At 34.9% G+C, this 19,572-nt stretch overlaps 1 protein-coding gene across 1 annotated transcript; it reads right to left on the reverse strand.

Annotated features, from left to right (window-relative positions):
• Positions 1-635: 635 nt before the first annotated feature.
• LOC142629480 (AMP deaminase-like) lies at positions 636-14,391 on the reverse strand. Its single transcript, XM_075803481.1, has 19 exons — positions 13,739-14,391; positions 12,867-13,069; positions 12,278-12,494; positions 11,787-11,980; positions 11,602-11,653; positions 11,323-11,450; positions 11,055-11,234; positions 10,799-10,866; positions 10,538-10,680; positions 9,666-9,727; positions 6,051-6,164; positions 4,485-4,625; positions 3,110-3,262; positions 2,898-2,951; positions 2,708-2,818; positions 2,417-2,590; positions 2,269-2,349; positions 1,205-1,303; positions 636-1,117 (listed from the first exon to the last, which is right to left on the reverse strand). Exons 1-19 carry the CDS (start codon positions 14,229-14,231, stop codon positions 1,049-1,051), a joined length of 2,736 nt encoding a protein of 911 aa, XP_075659596.1. The 5' UTR covers positions 14,232-14,391; the 3' UTR covers positions 636-1,048.
• Positions 14,392-19,572: the final 5,181 nt, after the last annotated feature.

The raw sequence follows: 19,572 nt of genomic DNA on the forward strand, positions 1-19,572 counted from the left end.
CAAACAGACCAATGCTCATAAGTCATAACATTTGCGGCAGTAAAGCTGAAACTTTTAACGCTAAAGAATGTGAGGCATATGCTTCAGTACTCAACTACCTCGAAACGCAAGAGACATGCTTCCTGGCATTCTTGTTTTTCAATTTTCTATGATTCCTTTTCAATTGGACGAAGCATCCAAGAATGGAACACTGCCTCTTTCAGATTGCGACCAGCAATTTAGATTGAAACATTTGCATAATACACAAAACCACATAGTTGAATGAGAAATTTGCACTATTTAGAGCATTGAAATGCCTGTTCAATATCACTTCCATGAATTTTTATGGACACTACCATATATTTCCCATCAACATGTGAAAAAGTAAAGCTCAACAGGAGGCCTTTTGTCTTAACAAAAGAGAAAGGAATTGTCTAAATCAAACGAGAAAAGATATATTAAAAGGCACCTTTAGGAGCATTTCAAGGAAATAAGGCACTTTTATGAGGCAGTTTAGTAATTTTTCTGAGACAAGCTTTCAGAACCGTAGCACTTTTTCATGTGTCCCTCACCATTGGGTAGTGAATAAAGATGATAGTAGACAAGGCAAGAATCCAAGCCAGATCATTTGGTATCTTAATCAGATGCAACATACTAAAAGCTATAAATTCCAAAAAGATGTCATTTTCTAAATATCATATTTAAATTCAATTCAAGGAGCCTTGCAATGCAAATCCAAAATTGCAATATACCAATAAAAGCTCAAAGCCCCACTCGACTTGAACAAAATTGGCTAAGCTGGTATTTGTGATGGGACATTTTTATATGGGCCTAACAAAATTGTATAAAGCTCTAATAATTTTCCCTCTTGAAACTACTACTCTATTACTTTTCTATTGAATGAAGCAGTGAATTAGAACTAAGAACTCAGAAGAAGGGTCTTAAATAAATTTACAACAGAATTTGGCAGTTATAAGCCACTATAAATATTGACATCAACCCTAATTTAACTCCACATTTCATTAGCATCATTGGTTACCAGGATATAGTGAAATCTATATTGTTTTCTTCATGGGACTATTTCTTCAGGAAAGCTGGCTTTTCCTGAGTAGACATACTTCATCTCCTCCTTCCATGCCTGCAAAACATCTATCTCATTAGCTGGAAACAACAGACATTGAACTGATTACATTTTATGGTTTATATCAATAATCATAAAACTTGCCTCATGTCGAAATGCAATCCTTATTTCGGGAACATTTGTTTTTTCAATATCATTTCCTTCAGGGCCACTCAAGTAATATTTATCACCATGCCAATGCAACTGCAAGAGGAATATTATCATAATCATTATTAGAAGTAATATTTAAATACCAACTTTTGGTAATTATTCTGCTTCTCCATGCCAAAAACACACAGCTGCAAATTGCAGACCCAAATAGAGAACAAAAGGGAGTAGGTGTTTGGAAAGGTTAAAAGGATACACCAATTCATAGCAAGAACTTTAATCTCCTTCCCCAAACATGGGAGCAGTGGAATTCATGGAACCATCTACTTAAGCCACTTTCTATCAGTTGTATGTTAAAGAAATGTAGCTCAATATCAGGTTGGATACACAACACATTTTATTATGAAGTTACACACGCATCCAGGGAATCATGAACGCGCGACTTTAACCTCTATCCCATAATTGAGGATGTAAAGTTTGAGTTAGAGCTCGTTACCTCAGGTTATAACTTAATACTATTCCTAGTGCAAGTCCCACTTAGGTGGAGTCATGAGAGGGGTGGCATGGGCATGATGATCCTATTCTTGCATGAAGCGAACACTCACAAAACTTGAACCCATGCACAAGTGCTTGACACCCAAAGACCTTGCCAGTGTACCAGGCAATGGCCCTAAGTCATCATCATCTTCTTCTGCTAGCTTATGCACAACTTTTTAAAGATTACTTTTGCTAGATTCAGCCGTACTTTTACCCAACTTATTTTTTAAGCCAAAATATAAGCAAATGAAAATACGTTATCCCAAATGGACCCTAACTAATACAGCATATTTCCTTTTGCTTGTGTTGTAGCATAAAGCACAATCATTATGAGTATGATTTTCCACGCTTTCAAAATATTCAACTTTCTAATAGGTAAAAAGTAGACATGTTGGAGTTATGGACACACTTTCCTGAAACATAAAGTTTCAGATCCACAAAATTAATTTCAGCTTGTGTGTAATTTTTTTTCTTCAGATTTGTATAGGCCAACTCAAAAAATTGTTGTTTGTCAAGTCCCTCACCTTTGCTGAATGTGAAAATCCAGACTGATAGACAGAATTTCTAGCTATCTCACAGAGGTCACAAGCACTGAGCTTCCAGACCTGCAAAATTTCATTCTATAAGAGATAAATGACAATGACCAATGATAGAAAATAGTAGTGAACCAACCTGTGCTGCAACACTATACTCTTCCACAAGCGCTTCTTTTGTTAAATGGATTTGCAAAGGGTCATCACTTGAGAGCGAGACATTTAGGCCACGCTGGAAGAACATTGGAAAAGGGTTGCGATGATAGTCCAAGAAAAGGGAGTTATTGCTCAAAGGCGACATGGCCAAACCAATCTGAAAAGATAAAAGAGAATTACTTTAGGACAGCAGATTATGACACACTGGCTAGCAAGGAAAACTAAAATAATAATAAACAAATACAAGACAGAAAGCATAAACAAGTGGGTGAACCTGTGCAAGGTAATACAAGTACTGCAAAACTGGAGATTTTCGCAGATTAATCCCATGAGATATATTGTGGCATAGAAGGAAAGCAGCAGCCAAATGGTCAACATCACCCGCCTGCAAAGGTTCCAAAAATCATAAGCATCTTAGTAAACGTAAAAGAATAAAAACATAAACAACAGTAGAAGACAAAAACCTCTCCACAGTGGGGCCGAAGTTTTATTGTTGGCATTCCTTTTGATTCACGAAGCTGAAAAAAGAAGAAAACAAGAGCGCGATATCAATTTCCACCGACTTTTTTTTTCTTAGGTAGGGTAAAATAATGCAATATAGTAAAAGAAGGGTGAGAATTTGTAGAATGTAAGAGGACAAGGTGTAGTTTGCTGAGAAGACAAAATATAAGAATACCTTGTTGAGAGTATACAAGTTTGCATAGCAGTAATAAACATAGTAGGAATATGCAGGATTGAACTCATTGGTCCATTCGGCCGGTGTAGGCATATGCTTAGTAGGACGCCGTTCTGGTTTACTTTCATCATCTACAAGATCGAAACCCACCACCTGAATTGAAAATCAACTAATCTTATTATGCCCCCTAGAGTAAAAAAAAAAATGTCAAGCAAAAGTTGGATGGTATGAAGGGTATGTAATCATAAATATAGCAAATGCTTATTTTCATCCATGGTCTCATAATTGGTAACAATCCAATACAACAGAAATGAAGAGGTTAAAGTAGATTAATAAATAAATGCATTCCCAAGGCTAAGGAGGCACACACATAGACAAAATGAGGAACAATTATCTAGGATGGTTTGGCCTTCAACACAAGGACCTATTAGTAGGATCTATAAGTAAACAATTTAAACAAGTGCTTCAATTCAACTTAAAGCGCAAGGGACAATAAAAAAATGCAGAAAAATGAAGGGTGGGTAATGACAGAAGAAATGATTGCCAAGTGTATGATTAAGGCTTAGGCATATGGAGAAAGGAATTGTGGCTGACCCCAAGTAATGGAACCAAGGCTCCATTGAGTAGTTATGGTATCATTGACTTCAACACATGGGTCAGCTGGTATGGCCAACAATATTGAAAAATAGTCAAAAAGTACCATTTTGGAATTGCTGAACATGTCAACAGTTCTTTAGAGGTTTGCAATACGAAGTTCACCACACACCTTGCAATGGTTTATCACTCTTGATAATTAAATAAAAAGGAGTTTGACATAAGTAACCATGAAAAAGATATGGTTTAAGACTTGTGAAGCTAATAACACCTTCCCAACTGACATGGGACAGGGCAACCGACACATCTGATCTCAATCCCACAGTTATGGCCATATCGTTCTTCAAAGAGCATGGTTAGGAGCCACTTCAGTCAAATAGAAAGACAAACTGGCAGTTGTATCATGCAGCATTAGTCAAAAAATAATCACATTGGATGGCAGCTATAATGGTAACTGTAAGCCAATATAATATATTTATATTTTTAACTGAAAATAGAATGCTGTGTTGATGTAAAATCTCAGATGTAAATTTTTTTTTTTAAATGTAAAACGCAACACACGGATCTATAATAACAAATTTTTATGAAGCTACAACACTAGTACTATCAAAAGACAAATGGAAAAAGAAACAAAAAGAAAGAATGAGGAATATAGTGAAACTCCGTCTTTTCTTTTTTTTTTGGCTGAGTTAGTGGAACTCCATATGAATCAACAAGTAGAATGATTATAAAATTTTCAAATAACAAGGGTATATACAGAAATATGATATATTCAACTAACCTGCATCAGGAACAAATGTAATTGAGGGTGAGAATTTGGATCCACAGTGACTTCAAATAGTGGAATAAAAATGTTATCTAAAATATTCTGAAAAGAGGTAACAATTCCCAATGTCTTGTACACATTATATAGCCGTGGTATCTGCACATTAAAGTTGATATAAAAATTGAGGAAAAAAGTTAGTGAAAAAGAGAAATATAACTCCCTGAAAATTTAAGGAGAAAGTAGCAATTAATAATACATTGGTAAAGATAACATCCAGTTGATATAAAAATTGGGGGGGGGGAGAGAAGTTAATGAAAAGGACATAGAACTATAAAGCTCACTGAAAATTTAAGGAGAACGTAGCAATTAACAATACATCAGTAAAGATAACATGCAAAGCCAATACAAAAAATCTTGATGCAAGCCAAAAAATAAGAAACAAGGAAATAAAATTGCCAAAGAGAAGACAATAAGGTTCTTAAGAGAAGTGATGCTCCAAAATAGATTTGAACCATTGATGCAAAATTATGTCATTTTTATTACCAGTTAGAATATGCATCCAACACAATCTCTTATGTATCACAAAATAAATAAATTATCATTAGGCTCAAGATCATACAGGTGCAGACAAATATATTTTGTACAGATTCTAATAAATTCTCATACATAATATCGCAAGCAATAGGGTGGTCCAAACTCAAAATGATTTTTTCCCACTCAGAATAGACGCCATATTGCTGTGTCTAAATCTTTGATATATCTCGTTCCACCATAAAGCTCCAAATACAAACACTTGCATTAAAATAATTATCCAGAGTCTAAATGTGGAGTATGATTAAATGTTACAATGTTAGAATAATGTCCCACGCAGAATGAGGTTTATTAATTACCACGAGTTTTAATTTGGAGTAACATCAAATGGCCTGATGTTACTTTTCCACATGATCTTTTTGCCACCGAGCGAACCACAACAACAATAGTACTTTTTTACACTTTCATATACTAGGGATTTCACATGGAAAAGAAAATGCTCCATACTAATTAAACGTTACAATGTTAGAATAATGCCCCATGCAGAATGAGGTCTATCAATTACCACGGGTTTTAATTTGGAGTAACATCAAACGGCCTGAAGCTACTTTTCCACATGATCTTTTTGCCACCGAGTGAACCACAACAACAATAGCACTTTTTAGCTCTTTCATATACTAGGGATTTCACATCGAAAAGAAAATGTTCCATACTAATGGATTCCATTAAGACCATGTCTATATCTGAATGCAAAACTAAAGAAAGTTACACTAAATCTTTCTCTCTCACACACACACATACACACACCCCTCTGTTATCCCCATTCCATTTGGTCCAATACTAAATAAACAATTAATTGCGCCATAATGCAATAACAGACAGAAGCATGACACATATAAACATACAAAGTTGAACATAAACAATATTATAACGAGCATGAGGTACCAGCAATGTGGAACCAATCATTTTACAAGAACCAGTACAGTGAACAGACAATTAGCCATACACACTAAGCAGCTATCAGAAGAAAAGGCCGAAAACATAGATTACCTGGATTAACCATACAGCAGTCTCACTATAGATAGCATTATTAACAAACCAACTCGCCAGCTGGTCCCATTCACTTTGTTTCCTTCCATAAATGGAAATCCTGTACTCAGCCATCTGAAAATGACAGAATGACATATGTTCTTTACAATTCAAAGTGACCAACTTTTTGAGACCAACAACTGTCTAATTGGTGTTACTATTGAGTTATACTTAGGACACAACTGATAAGATTAAGATATGTGCGCCAAAAGGCCCAAAACAAAAACCAATATCAATGAAATTACACAACAGAAATTTTTCCATACAAGGAATCAATTTTATATATGCAGCAGTCATATGTCCCACTGATAGAGGATATAGTCCACATTTTGGATTATTCACGTTCCAAAATTTCCTCCATATCATTTATTTTATTGAATTTTATGCTGTGTTCCATATCAACCCCATAGTTACAAACAAAGCATACTGCCAAGTTTATTCTTTTTTTGGTGGGGGAGGGGGGGTACTCACTTCCAAACTAATTGCAAGTGTAACACTCGCCATTATGATAAGAAGGAATTAAGCAGATGAAAGCAAAAAGAATTCATAAATTTAAAAAGTTTACAAAACAGAGGTGGCAGACCAAGTAGTACAGTTTTATAACAAATTGTATACGGAGAGAGAGAGGAGTGGCAGCCTTTTGTGGAAGGCCTGGAGTTTGATCAGATTGGAGAGGGAATGGCTTGAACGGAGGTTTGAAAAGGAGGAGATTCTTCGAGTTGTCCAAGAGCTAGAAGGAGATAAAGCCCTAGGTCCTGATGGTTTCTCTATGGCCTTCTACCAACATTGTTGGAGAGTTGTGGAAAGCGATGTTTTAGCTGTGTTTGAAGAGTTTTATCAATATAGTAAGTTTGAAAAATCTCTTAATGCAACTTTCATAGCTTTAATCCCTAAGAAGAATGGTGCCTCCAATATCCGCGACTTCAGACCTATTAGCTTGGTGGGTAGTGTATATAAGATCTTGGCTAAGATTTTGGCAAATCGCTTGAAAGAGGTTTTGGATCAGCTGATATTTGAGTCTCAGAATAGTTTTGTGGGCGGTAGACAAATACTTGATTCAGTTCTTATCCCTAATGAGTGTGTTGATAGTCGGGTGAAGAGTAAGATTTCGGGGGTTATTTGTAAGCTGGATCTTGAGAAAGCCTATGATCATGTGAATTGGGAGGCTCTTCTAGATTTGTTAAAGAGAATGGGATTTGGGGTGAAGTGGTGTAGGTGGATCTGTACTTGTATATCTACAGTTCAATTCTATGTCTTGGTAAATGGGTCTCCAGCTGACTTTTTTGGAAGCTCAAGGGGATTGAGACAAGGGGACTCGCTACCTCCTATGTTGTTTTTGGTTATGATGGAGGTTTTCAGTAGGATGATGAAAAGAATTGAAGGTGCTGATTTACTTCATGGTTTTAGGGCTGATGGTAGGCAGGGTGGAGGGGAATGTGTATCACATCTTTTGTTTGCAGATGATATGATTCTGTTTTGAGATGCAGATGTGGAGCAGATTCTACATGTTCGGATGCTACTACTTTGTTTCCATACTGTGACAGGATTAAAGGTAAATGGTTTGAAGAGTGAGATGGTTCCTATTGGGGAGGTTCATAATATCCATGTCTTGGCAGAGATTTTGGGTTGTAGGATTGGGTCTTTGCCTATGACCTATCTTGGTGTGCCTTTGGGGGCTTCCTACAAGTCCCCTACTATTTGGAATCCTATCTTGGAGAAAATAGATCTTAAGTTGGCTGGGTGGAAGAAGCTTTATTTGTCAAAAGATGGACAACTGATGTTGCTCAAGAGTACGTTATCTAGCCTTCCAACTTACTTTTTATCTCTTTATACTATCCCTACACATGTGGCCAATAAAATTGAGAAGTTGCAAAGGGATTTTTTGTGGGGGGATTCCAAGACACATTTGGTGGGGTGGGATAAGGTGTGTGCACTTGTGGAAAATGATGGGTTAGGAGTAAGGAAATTAACTACTTTTAATAAAGCCTTACTAGGGAAATGGTTATGGCGGTTTGGGGTTGAGGAGACAAGGCTTTGGAAAAGGGTTATAGCTTTGAAGTTTGGGGAAGAGTGGGGGGATGGACATCCAAGCTAGGTAAAGGTGTACACGGGTGTGGTCTGTGGAGAAGTACCCGGATGGGTTGGGAGGTTTTCAGCAAAAATATTCAGTTTGAGGTAGGGGTGGGGGATAGAGTGAAGTTTTGGACAGATAGGTGGTGTGGGGATTCACCATTCCAACTAACCTTTCCGACTGTATTTGGGATTGCTTCCAATAAAGCAGCCTCTGTGGCCTCTTGTCCAAAGCGGTTAGGGATAGAGGAACGAAGAAGCTGGGATGTCTGCTTCATACAGAGACCAAATGATTGGGAGATGGGTGTTGTGGATGATTTTCTTCGTACTTTGGGTTCTAATTTACCTCCAACTGAGAATAGAGACCGTATGAGATAGAAGTTAACGAAGAATGGGGATTTTGATATCTGCTCGTTTTATTATAAACTTCGAGGTCCCTTGCCTATTATCTTTCCTTGGAAAGGTATTTGGAAAGTTAAGGCTCCTTAGCGTGTTTCTTTCTTTATTTGGACCGCCGTATGGGACAAGATTCTTACAGGTGACAGTCTATGAGGTAGAGGGTTTGATTTTGTTGACTGGTGCATTATGTGTCGTTGTAATGGAAAGACGGTGGATCATTTTTTACTTCATTGTGGAAAGGCTTATCGGCTGTGGAGCTTAGTTTTTAGATCATTTGCGATTTCATGGGTTTTGCCAAGATAGGTTGCAGATACTCTTTTTGGTTGGTGGAATTGGTTGGAAAAGCATTCGTCTAGCATTTGGAATTTAGCTCCGTTGTGCTTAATGTGGTGTATTTGGAGGGAGCGAAATTGGCGGACGTTTGAGGACATGGAAAGCACTGATGACCAGCTGCTCGCCTCTTTCAATGGCTCCCTTTTCGACTGGTCTAGGGCTTGGGGACTCACCTCTAGTGATTCTCTTCCCATGTTTCTAAGTTCTCTCTTTTGTAATTAGTTTTCTCTTTGTTTTTTCTTTTCTCTTTTTGTAATCTTTGATATGCTTTATACCGTTATGCATGAGATAGTTTTTTGAATATACATCTTTATTACTTATCAATAAAAATCTTGGCTTTTGTACCTAGTTGCCCAGCAAGTACAGATATAGTAGCCAAAATTCAAGGAGTTCAGCAAGCTTGAAGAGACTCCAATGTAATTTTTTATAAAAAGAACAAAAAATCTCTTCTTAAAATAACAAAAAATCTCTCTATATAAGTACATGAAACTATAAGAGTCTGACTATTTGGCTTAAATTTAAGTGCAGCAGAATATGATGGTGCAAAAATGATGCGCATCCCTTGTTGCAAGTTGCTCTAATGTATTTTCAAAGACCAAATCAGTAAAAAGTTATTACTAGGTAAGCTGAGATATCTGCAGCTGCAGGATTATCCAGTAAAATCGACAAGACACCCAACAATTATGAACATGAGCATACTATGGAACAGGAGAGAGAACAAGGCAGAAATAAATTTGACAATTCATATCTTCTAACATCATAATTGATATAAACCTGGTATTTGCTTGCTTCAAGATCAGATAAAACTTGCTTGGTTACTTCTGCCAAAAACCGACCTGTAGTACTCACCCAAACAAAAAAAAAAATAACAATCAGTTCAATTTAAATAAAGATAAAGTAAAACAGAAGAGAAAAAGAATTAAACCAATACATAATGAATCCAACTTCGCAAAATATGAGATGTCAAGTTTAAAGCATCACTCTGTATATTAAATTAGGCTCAAGGTACCTACCCACCCTATATTGGAGTGATTTGATTCAAAATTAATCAAAAGGTAAGCATGAAAATAAAATTTAAAATGAAAAAACAAAAAGGGAAAGGACCCAGAGGAAGTTAGAGAAGGCAAAATCAGGACCTAAAAGCATATGGTTTTAAGTACAATGGCAAGAAAAAATTCATGTAGATAACCCAAGTAATTAAGATCAACACTCTGCTAAGCTTGCTTATTCTAACTTATTTCGTTTCTTACACTAGTCAATAATGCTAAAATACGTTAATTCCATTTCCTTACGAACCATATATTCAGTTTCAAAACGCCTCACCAATTTGAATTAACTAACCTAGTAATATTGTAAAACCAGATTAGGCACACATGACACATCCGATTGTCATAAATCTATCTGTTAGATTCTGGCGTAAGAAAATCTAGAGTTCTAAATGATGTATTCATGTTTGTATTTTCCAAATTGGAACTTATAATAAAAAAGATAAATCAATTACAAAGGAGCAGAAAAAATGATCAAAACAAAAGGTTGGTTCTAATTCCAAATGCTTCTCCAAATGCAATTGACTCTCATTCCAAATTGCAATCATCAAAGATTACCCAGGCAACAAGTAGTTTTAAAACTGTTATTGTGAACCAAACCTTGGATAAGATTGTCCTGCTTTAAGAATATCTCTCGGAGTCTGCTCTGTCCACAAGGATTATACTTAAGGTTGAATTTGTCAAATCGATGGAATGTGCTTTTATCAGCATGGACATCCAACAAATCAACATTAAGATCATGCCTGCATTGCAATTGCCTTCAGTTTAGATAAACAAGGACACACATGCAAAAACACACACAGAGAGAGGGAGAGAGAGAATTCTTCTAGCAAAAATCAAGATAACTATAATAATGCATACCCTGACAAGTCCAAGCTCTCAAAAACTTCCCTAAGAGTCATATACTTTCCATCTCTGAATATGACAACCTGTCCAATGTAGTTATAGTGTAATTAAGAAGCATCAACAAAAATAAATTGAAAAGGGAGAGAAAGTTGGTAAGACGTATTAAACCAGCACTGCCCATAGTTGATGCAACCAATGTTGGTTGAAACTAAAGATAGACCTAATTCACTGAAACAAACAGTTTGGAGGGGCGGAAAAAAACAATTTCAACCTCATCAGGTTCTTTTCTTAGCTTTGACTTGATGAAGCGTAGGAGATGTTTCTGGTTCATGCATGCAGAATGATGCACATGTGTATCAACCTTTCTGATATTGTAAAAATCACGGTGTGGCGCACTCTTTTGAGCCAGAAACTCCCTATCTGCATTTACTAACAGATGAAGGCGGAATTTCTGTATAATGTTCAGGTATAAGTGATATACATTGGCTAAAATGAAGAACACAAAATAGAAGTTCAAAACAGAGATTGCAGGATGCTACCTCCTCAAGAAATCGCAGTCTATGATGGCATGAAGAGCGAACATTTCCAAGAGATGTTACTTTTAGGAGTTGATGCATATCAGTGAAAAATCTTGTTGAACTTGCAACAGGGAAAAGATCCACAGTATCTGTGTTATAATAGAGAGAGAGAGAGAGAGAGAGGGAGCTTTAATATTCTTATAATCCAAAAACTAAATGCTAACGCAAAAATAAATTTAATTAAGTATTTGACAAAGAATGTTTATTTTACTGAACTATGAATTACTTTGCAATGCTTACCATTTTCACTTGCATAAACATGTACAACTCCATCTTCCATTTTGAAACGGTGCTGCTTGGAAAATCAGAAAGCATCAAACAAATGAATGGCTGTACTTGAATGTATACATTCACATAGCTTTCATACGTATCAGGGAAAAAATCTTTAAAAATTTCACACCATGAACAAGCAAAAAATGACTCACAGCTGTTGCTTCAACAGGTTCAAAGTGAAAGGGATCACTTTTCGTATTGGATGCACTAGATTTCCCCTCAGTTTCCTTCTTCCATGGAGCAACCATTTCCCTATAGACATAATTTTTACGCAACTCTAAACATTCACGAATCATTTTTTGTACTTCTTCCTCTTCTCTGCTTGTTGACTCCGACCCCACATGTTCTTACAAGAGAAATAGAGAAATAGGCATCATGTGGTTAGTCCCTTCTTCAAATAATAATATTAAAACAACTGTGCATTTACAGAGGTTGAATAAGGCTATTGTCTGTAACTATTAAAAACACATTACTTCTTCCACATATAATTGCAATTAAGTAGCGTAAAAAAGTAGAATTTTGAATGCCACCAATGAGTTAGTCAACAAATAATATAGCCAACAAATTCAATTTTCAACAAAATTTGAGGCAATTAAAAGACAGATCTCCAACAAAATAGGTGGAAAAAGGAATTTAAAAATACCATGGAGTGTTGCTCTCAGAGCTAAAACGGTGTTGTCAAAATTAGGATCATTCCCCACCATGTGCACTGAAGGTGTATCTACCTTTCCATCACCACGCAGATCTACACTAGCTTTCGCTTCAGTTGCAGTTGCCATACACATTTTATCTTGGATACACTTCCCACCTTCATCTATTTTTTGAATGCTGCAAGTTTTTTGGTTGTTTGAATTTACATCCTGCAAATCCAGCAACCGGTAAAACAGATTTATTCTGGATACTCTCTTTTTTTGGTTATCACAGATTTTCTATAAACAATGACTATAAAGTAGAAAACTGAGAAACTTATATATATATATATACACACACACACACACACAGTTTGGTATTTTTCTCAACATTGACATTACTCATATGGTAACGAATAACAATACATACAAAAGATTAAAGTTTATTTTCAAGGCCATTGTGCTAATTTTAATAAATTCAGTGGCATACGCAACCTAGTTTTGGTAAACTGACTGATTTACTTTCTAAAACTAAATACAACATTTTTAAAATTCAAGCTAATGCGTATTAAAATATGAATAAGTTGATATAACTACACATACTTGTGCATTTGTGAAATCAATTGGAGAATCTATGTTTCCATAGTTGAAAAGCATGTCTTCTCCATTTGTAAGCTCGGTTCCATCGTCGTCAGAATCCCCATCATCATCAAAAGCATTGCCACCAGGGGACCTTGGTGTCACTAGCCTACCAACAGATGCCACCCTCGTATACTTTGCAGAATGATTAACAAACCGATCCAGTCCTGCAAACAACCAAAGCATAACAAAAGGTGCTGCTCTTTAGGATTCAAATAGCATTTACACATCAAGATCAAGCAATCAGGGGCTTACGTTGGCAACACCAGAACTATATTAATCACGGCAATTAGTATTCAGCTTCTTTTTCCTTTTGTTTTCTCTTCTTTCTTTCTTTTTTAAATTTTTTGAGTAGTAGTTAAATTTACTTGTAAAGTTACAAAAAAAAAAAAAAACAACAACAACAACAAAGCCTTAGACCCATTTTTTTTTGGGTATTCCTTTATTCTATTTTGTCCAAAGTCATACTGTCACTTCCTTAATTGACGTGCCCTTTTTACTATTTCTACAAATGTTACTAAGCCAAAATTTCAAGCTAGTCAAGGTCGGCCATTTTCCGCAATTGTATTCTATCCAAAGTCATACTCTCTGTTACTTCTTTAATCAACTTCGTAATGAATATTAATTATTACACCCTAAAGCAACTATTGATTCAACTTAATTGCACAAAACATTACATTCTTTTACTAGTTACAAATTTGACAGTTAGCATTATCTTAATCCCTCTTCTATAAAAATGAATTTTCTCAAACTATTTGCAAAGAATATATCACTGAAAAATCAAAATTAAATTTAAAATTGAAAGGAGAAAATAGAAGGCATTCATAGTTTCATACCATCTCTCTGATCCAATCGAAGAGGCGGAAGCCCCGAGGGAATCAAATTGAGTTTATCGAGCGATGGAGCAGCATAACTTTTGGCTCGAAGTCCCATCGGCTGATCGAACTTGTGGTTCTCATCCAAAAAATCGTTTCCGGGAGCCACATTGGGCAGCGAAGACGAGATTCTATAGCCGCGAAGCAAGTTCTCGTCGAGCGAATTCGAAAGGTCCCGGGACCACTTTTTCCGATCGATCACCAATTCCTCGTCGGAACCGGAGCCTCCTCCGTCGCCGTCTACCTCCACCTCTGCTTCTTCTTCGTCTTCTTCTTCTTCGTCTTCTTCGTGGTTAGCGGCATTGAGAGGGCGGATACGGCGGATCTCGATGAGGCGGTTGAGGACCTGGTCGACGCTGCGCTTGTGGAAGTAGAAGGCGGAGATGGCCATGAGCGAGGCTCCCACCAAGGCCGCCATGGCTAGTTGCAGAGACGACGCTGAAGGCGAATCCATGAGAAAGTGGTTCTTCGTGAACCTTGTTGAAGAATTTTCGGAAAACGGGAACCCTATGTCATGAGCGAGTGTGAGAATCGAAGAGTAGAGTAAGGGACTGTCACTGCAATTGTTTGGCTGGTAGTAACAGTTCTTCTGTCCGTTGAAATGATTCACGGGGCCCTTTTATATCAGGTTAGACTTCAAGGTTCGAGCCATGGCTTTTGTGCTTCAAAATGTGGGAAAAGTCCAAATTTATTTGTTTTTTAAATGAAAAATAGAATCTATGTGTATCTTGACTTTTTCTTTTTTTTTTTTTTTTAGATAGTATTTCATTTTATAGCGTCCGCTCTTGATGATAACTCTTTATTATCAGACTATAATATTAATTAATTTTTAGGGTAGGCGGGGATTGAATCATAAATCTCTTATACAACCATCAGAGACTTCGCCAGTTGAGCTAACTGGAATCCACTATATATATATATATATATATATATATATGTGTGTGTGTGTGTGTATGTGTGTGTATATTGACTTGGATTGAGCCAATTGAGATACCAGACCATAATTTTTTTCATAATTTAGTCACGAGGCAAAGTTATGAATGGTGGAATTGTGAATCCACCACTTTTACTTTACTATTTATAATTTATCATGTAAGTAAGTTGTAGCAAAAGTTGTAATCATTGAATTCCATATTAGTAAACAAATTGAGAAGAATAATTTCATTGTTCCACTTTAGGTTAAATTCTGATCCATTTCAAGTTGTTTTAGCCAATCCATGATTGGGCATTCCGGTCAAATTTCAATTTGATTCTAAATATAAATAAATAAAAATTATGTTTGTTTTGATTTTATTCTTATTATTTCATTGACGATAATTAAATATAGATAATAAAAATGTATGTGGTTATCTATCTATCTATATATATATATTAGTGATAATTTCAAAATGATAGGTTGGAATTAATCAATACCAAAATATTTAGTTTCAATAGACACATCAGGCACTAAAATGAAATTAACAACCTTGCGTGAGACTTGAAATTGATTTTTTCTTTATTTTTTATGAGTTTGCATAGTTGGTTTTTTTAGATACAATTATATTCTTATTCATTCTAAATAAATAAATCAATTCAAACACAGACAATTATACTTAATTTTTCATGAAAACTTCTATCAATAACTATTTGTTATACTCGTTTCAATAATTGGCCAGGTTAAGTTGAATTGTGAGTCAACCCGATTGATTTGTTTTATTCTTCATCTTCTTTATAGAAAAAATCTCTATCATTTTTTAAATATATGGCAACAATTTATCTATTTATATAAAACCATAGATATAAGTTTAAAATTGTAAATTTTTTTATTATCCCAATTTTGTTGTATACTAAAGTTAAATTAATTTGTTTTAATTACTTGAAAATTTGGATGATATTATCCATCAGCTTGAGGTACACTTCTCAATCACAAATATTTTATGATAGCTACTATCAACGGGTACATTTTCGTAAGTTTCTTAGAAAATTTATTACTAAATTTTTTGGTCCAACCTTTTTTGATCTCTACCCACTATAACTTGTACATGATTGAATCAACCCGTAACTAGTTCCTATAAAAAAAAACCCGTAACTAGTTTACTTAGATCCAAACCCAAATACTTTCTCAAAAAAAAGAAAAAAAAGATCCAAACCCAAATAATCCCATTCAACTTCGTTTGGCAAGACAACAAGTAGCTGTCATATTTGGTTCATGCAAAAGGTCACATACGACGCGGTAGCATTGAACAAAAAAGGGCATCTTGAGATTAGGAGTGCAACTTTTAACTTGTAAGGTATATTAATTTCCATAGTTTTAAAAACTTGATTGAGAGAAAAACCGGATTAACTTCCGATTCTCGATTTTTCTCGATTTTGGACTTTTTTCTAGACCAGACTGGTCTCTAATTTTTTATTCAACTAGTTGAACCGGCCGGTCCGGTCCAGTTTTTAAAATATTGTTAATTTTACTTGACGAAGTCCTGTTCTTTTTTTCTTTTTTAACTCTCTAATATTTGTGTGTGTGCGTGTGTTTTTTTTTTCAATTTCATGTGTTAGCATTTTGTAACAAATTTTTTTTTCTCTCTTGAAATTCCTTTTCACTTGGTGGGGCTTTCATGCATTATCAGTTTATCACAATAAAGTGTTGAATTGCTTCTTTTTCTTTTTTTGCATGAATTGTAATGTAGTAAGTGTTAGTATTAAGTGGGATTTTTATTTTTTGACCATCTTGAAATGTGTATGCTTTTAAAGTATGCATGCTTACTTGGATAAAGTTGGAATTCTCTTAAAGTTTTGGTGCAAAAATTTACGATTTTTGAATATTCCCATGATTCCATGATTTCCATCTACTATTTTAGTATATCACGTTATAGGTTACATACGGCACTTAAAGTGCCACCTTTTCAAAAACCTTGTCGGCTCTCTCAAAAACTAGTTTACTTAACTTTTGCCAACTACTAGCATTACACTTCTCCAACTCCTCCCAAGTTCTTCAACTTGCTTTGATTTTACCACATGAACACGTGTGTTTGTTGAGAATCAGTTATTGTATTTGTACCCACCCAAAAAAAAAAAAAGTTATTGTATTTGTACTCATGTTTTGGCTCACATGATGCCTATATTGTCATTTTTCATCTAATAAAAGTGATGGAAGTGTAACAAAATGATAAATTACGTAATTTTAAGTATCATAAAAGTATGTGAGATGTGTTTAATAATGATTCATACCAAATAGGTCTCTTGTATTTTAATATTATGATGTGGCAGATTGTGAGTGATTAACTATCGCTTACATAAATTTACTATTTTTTTCTTCACCAATAATACTCTGACATGTCACAGTTGTGGCCAAAAGATGTGAACTATTCTATGTTCCTAGAATTTTTCTTATGTCAATTCGTGCCTTAAAAAGAAAAAAACCACTCTTATAATATTTGCCAATTCACTCTTATAATTTGATTATATATATAACCACTTATTTTTTGGCCTGGATGTTTAAAATAAGATCAAAATAAGATTGGGATGAGACGGGCCTACAGTGGCCCAGATCATGAAGACCACCTTAAGGGTCTATGACGATAGTATGCGATGACTAATAGTGGACCAGAGGTGAATATGTACACCAATTGGGCCTTATGGCTTCAATTTGTAACAGAAATCAACTAGTGTGTCAGCCATTATTCTTTCTTTGCCCAACTCCCCATAGGGCCCTGACCCTAAAAAATAAATAATAAAAAAAGATTGAAAGAGATAAAAGGTTTGGCCCTAACAAAAAAAAAAACCCTCCTCCCCCGCCCATAGCATATGATCCACTCTCGTCTCTCGTAAACATATTGGACTTACAATTAAAGAGGAAAAAAAAAATCTCAATGAATCAATAGCCTAGCAACATTCCCTAATTTTCTTAGTTGGGATCATATCTAAAATTTAGCTTGAAGTATCGTATCGTATTTGCCCAACTATTACTTAACAAACCAAAAAAAAAAACTATCTTTTGAAAAAAATATATCAATAATTGAGAATGAGAGGATTTAAATCCTAAAGCTATGTTTAGTTTGGAGGTCACTCATATCTCAACACTCATCACTCAAATTTTTTCACTCAAACTTATTACTCAATTTTTATAACTCTAACTCAAAATTTCTCATAACTCTACTCTTTGTTGTGTTTGGCTGGAAATTCTCAGTGAGTATTCCAAATTATAAACTCAACTTTATGTCAAGTTGTGGGACCTACGAAGAAAGACTACAATCACTAACAATGTTCTCTAATGATAGAATGATTAAAAATTATAACCAAACATTAGTAGTGAACAGTAGTTGTGGCCGTTGGGGTTTATTATTGCTCTGACACTTGACGTGACTTGACTTATGGGTAAGACCCACTTGACTCTAAAAAATTACAACATTGCCACTGTAACTCATAATCCATGATCTGAAAACTTCCAATTTGTGTTCTCATTTTCACTCCCTTTTAACTATTTTTTTTGAATTATGAGCAATAAAAAGTGAGAAAAAAAAACCAAGCCAAACAAGTAAAAATGACGTAGGACTCACAAAAAGTGAATAATGGGTGATGAAAATTGGGCAAGCCAAATTTTTGTTTCCCCTCTTATAATTCTCTCCATGAAGCCATGATGAATTGAGGGCCCAAGAAGGTTCTCCAAATTTTCTTAGTTGAGCCTATATCTTTAAAAAGCCCAGAGGTGTTGTACTCCAATTTGCTTTGTTGGGCCGTTATGGGCAAATTTTTAATGAGATGGACTGAAGGACCACCTTTGACAAAAATTGTGAATTAAAGTACTCTGGGAATTTTAAAGGGTGTAATTTGTATTTTTCACACACACAAATAAAATAAAAATCTTAGTTGAGTCATCTCTATTGGAAAAAACTTGAAGTGTTAGACTCTAGTTTTCTTAGTTAGGCCCTAATCTTAAACAAACTAACTAAAGTGATATACATTATTGTATTTACCCAATTGTTACTTAACCCAAAAAAAGTTACCACTTGTACACTTTTATTTAAAGGTATATAGTGTGAAATTTTACAATTTGAACTAAAATTCTAACTTCACACTAATGAGTAATGGGAAAATTTTAGATATTGTACAATTGATTTCTTAATTAAATTCAAACACATTGTTACATTGACTAATAAATTAAAAACAATGTTACATTTTAAAAAAACAATTAAATTCAATACAATTATATATTAAGTTTAATCGAAAAACTTAATCTATTGTGATGGAAAGAATTGTGCTAAATGCTAATGTCATAGAGACATCCAATAATATTGGTAGGTAGAATTTGATGGAGACCAGCCATTAAGCTAATATGGATGTCAAGAAAAATAAAAATAACACTTCCTCATCCTGTCATGTCCACAGCCATGCAATAGTAGTTATCATTTAGATAAAGAAGAATATTGAGAAGACATGCATCATCACTACATTTATGGGTTTTTTTTTTTTAAATATTTTTATTGAAGAAGAATTAGTTGTAGTGACTGTCATTCAGATAGTGAGGAATATGAGAAGACATGCATTACCGCTAGATTTTCTTTTTTAATTTTTTGATGATGATGATGATAAAGAAGAATTTTCTATGGTGGTTGTCCTTTAGATAGAGATGAGTTATTGAGAAGACATTAATCACCACTACATTCATGTGTTTTTTTTTTTTTGGTGATAAAGAAGATTTAGCTATAGTGGTTGTCCTTCAGATAGAGATGAAAGGCCAAAATGGGATTTTACCAATTTTTTACAAACTTTTCAACAAAATGTCTCATGTCCGAAACTATTTATGGATATGTCCCTGTCTT

The sequence above is a fragment of the Castanea sativa genome, chromosome 3, assembly GCF_040712315.1.
Source record: "Castanea sativa cultivar Marrone di Chiusa Pesio chromosome 3, ASM4071231v1".
NCBI lineage: Eukaryota > Viridiplantae > Streptophyta > Magnoliopsida > Fagales > Fagaceae > Castanea > Castanea sativa.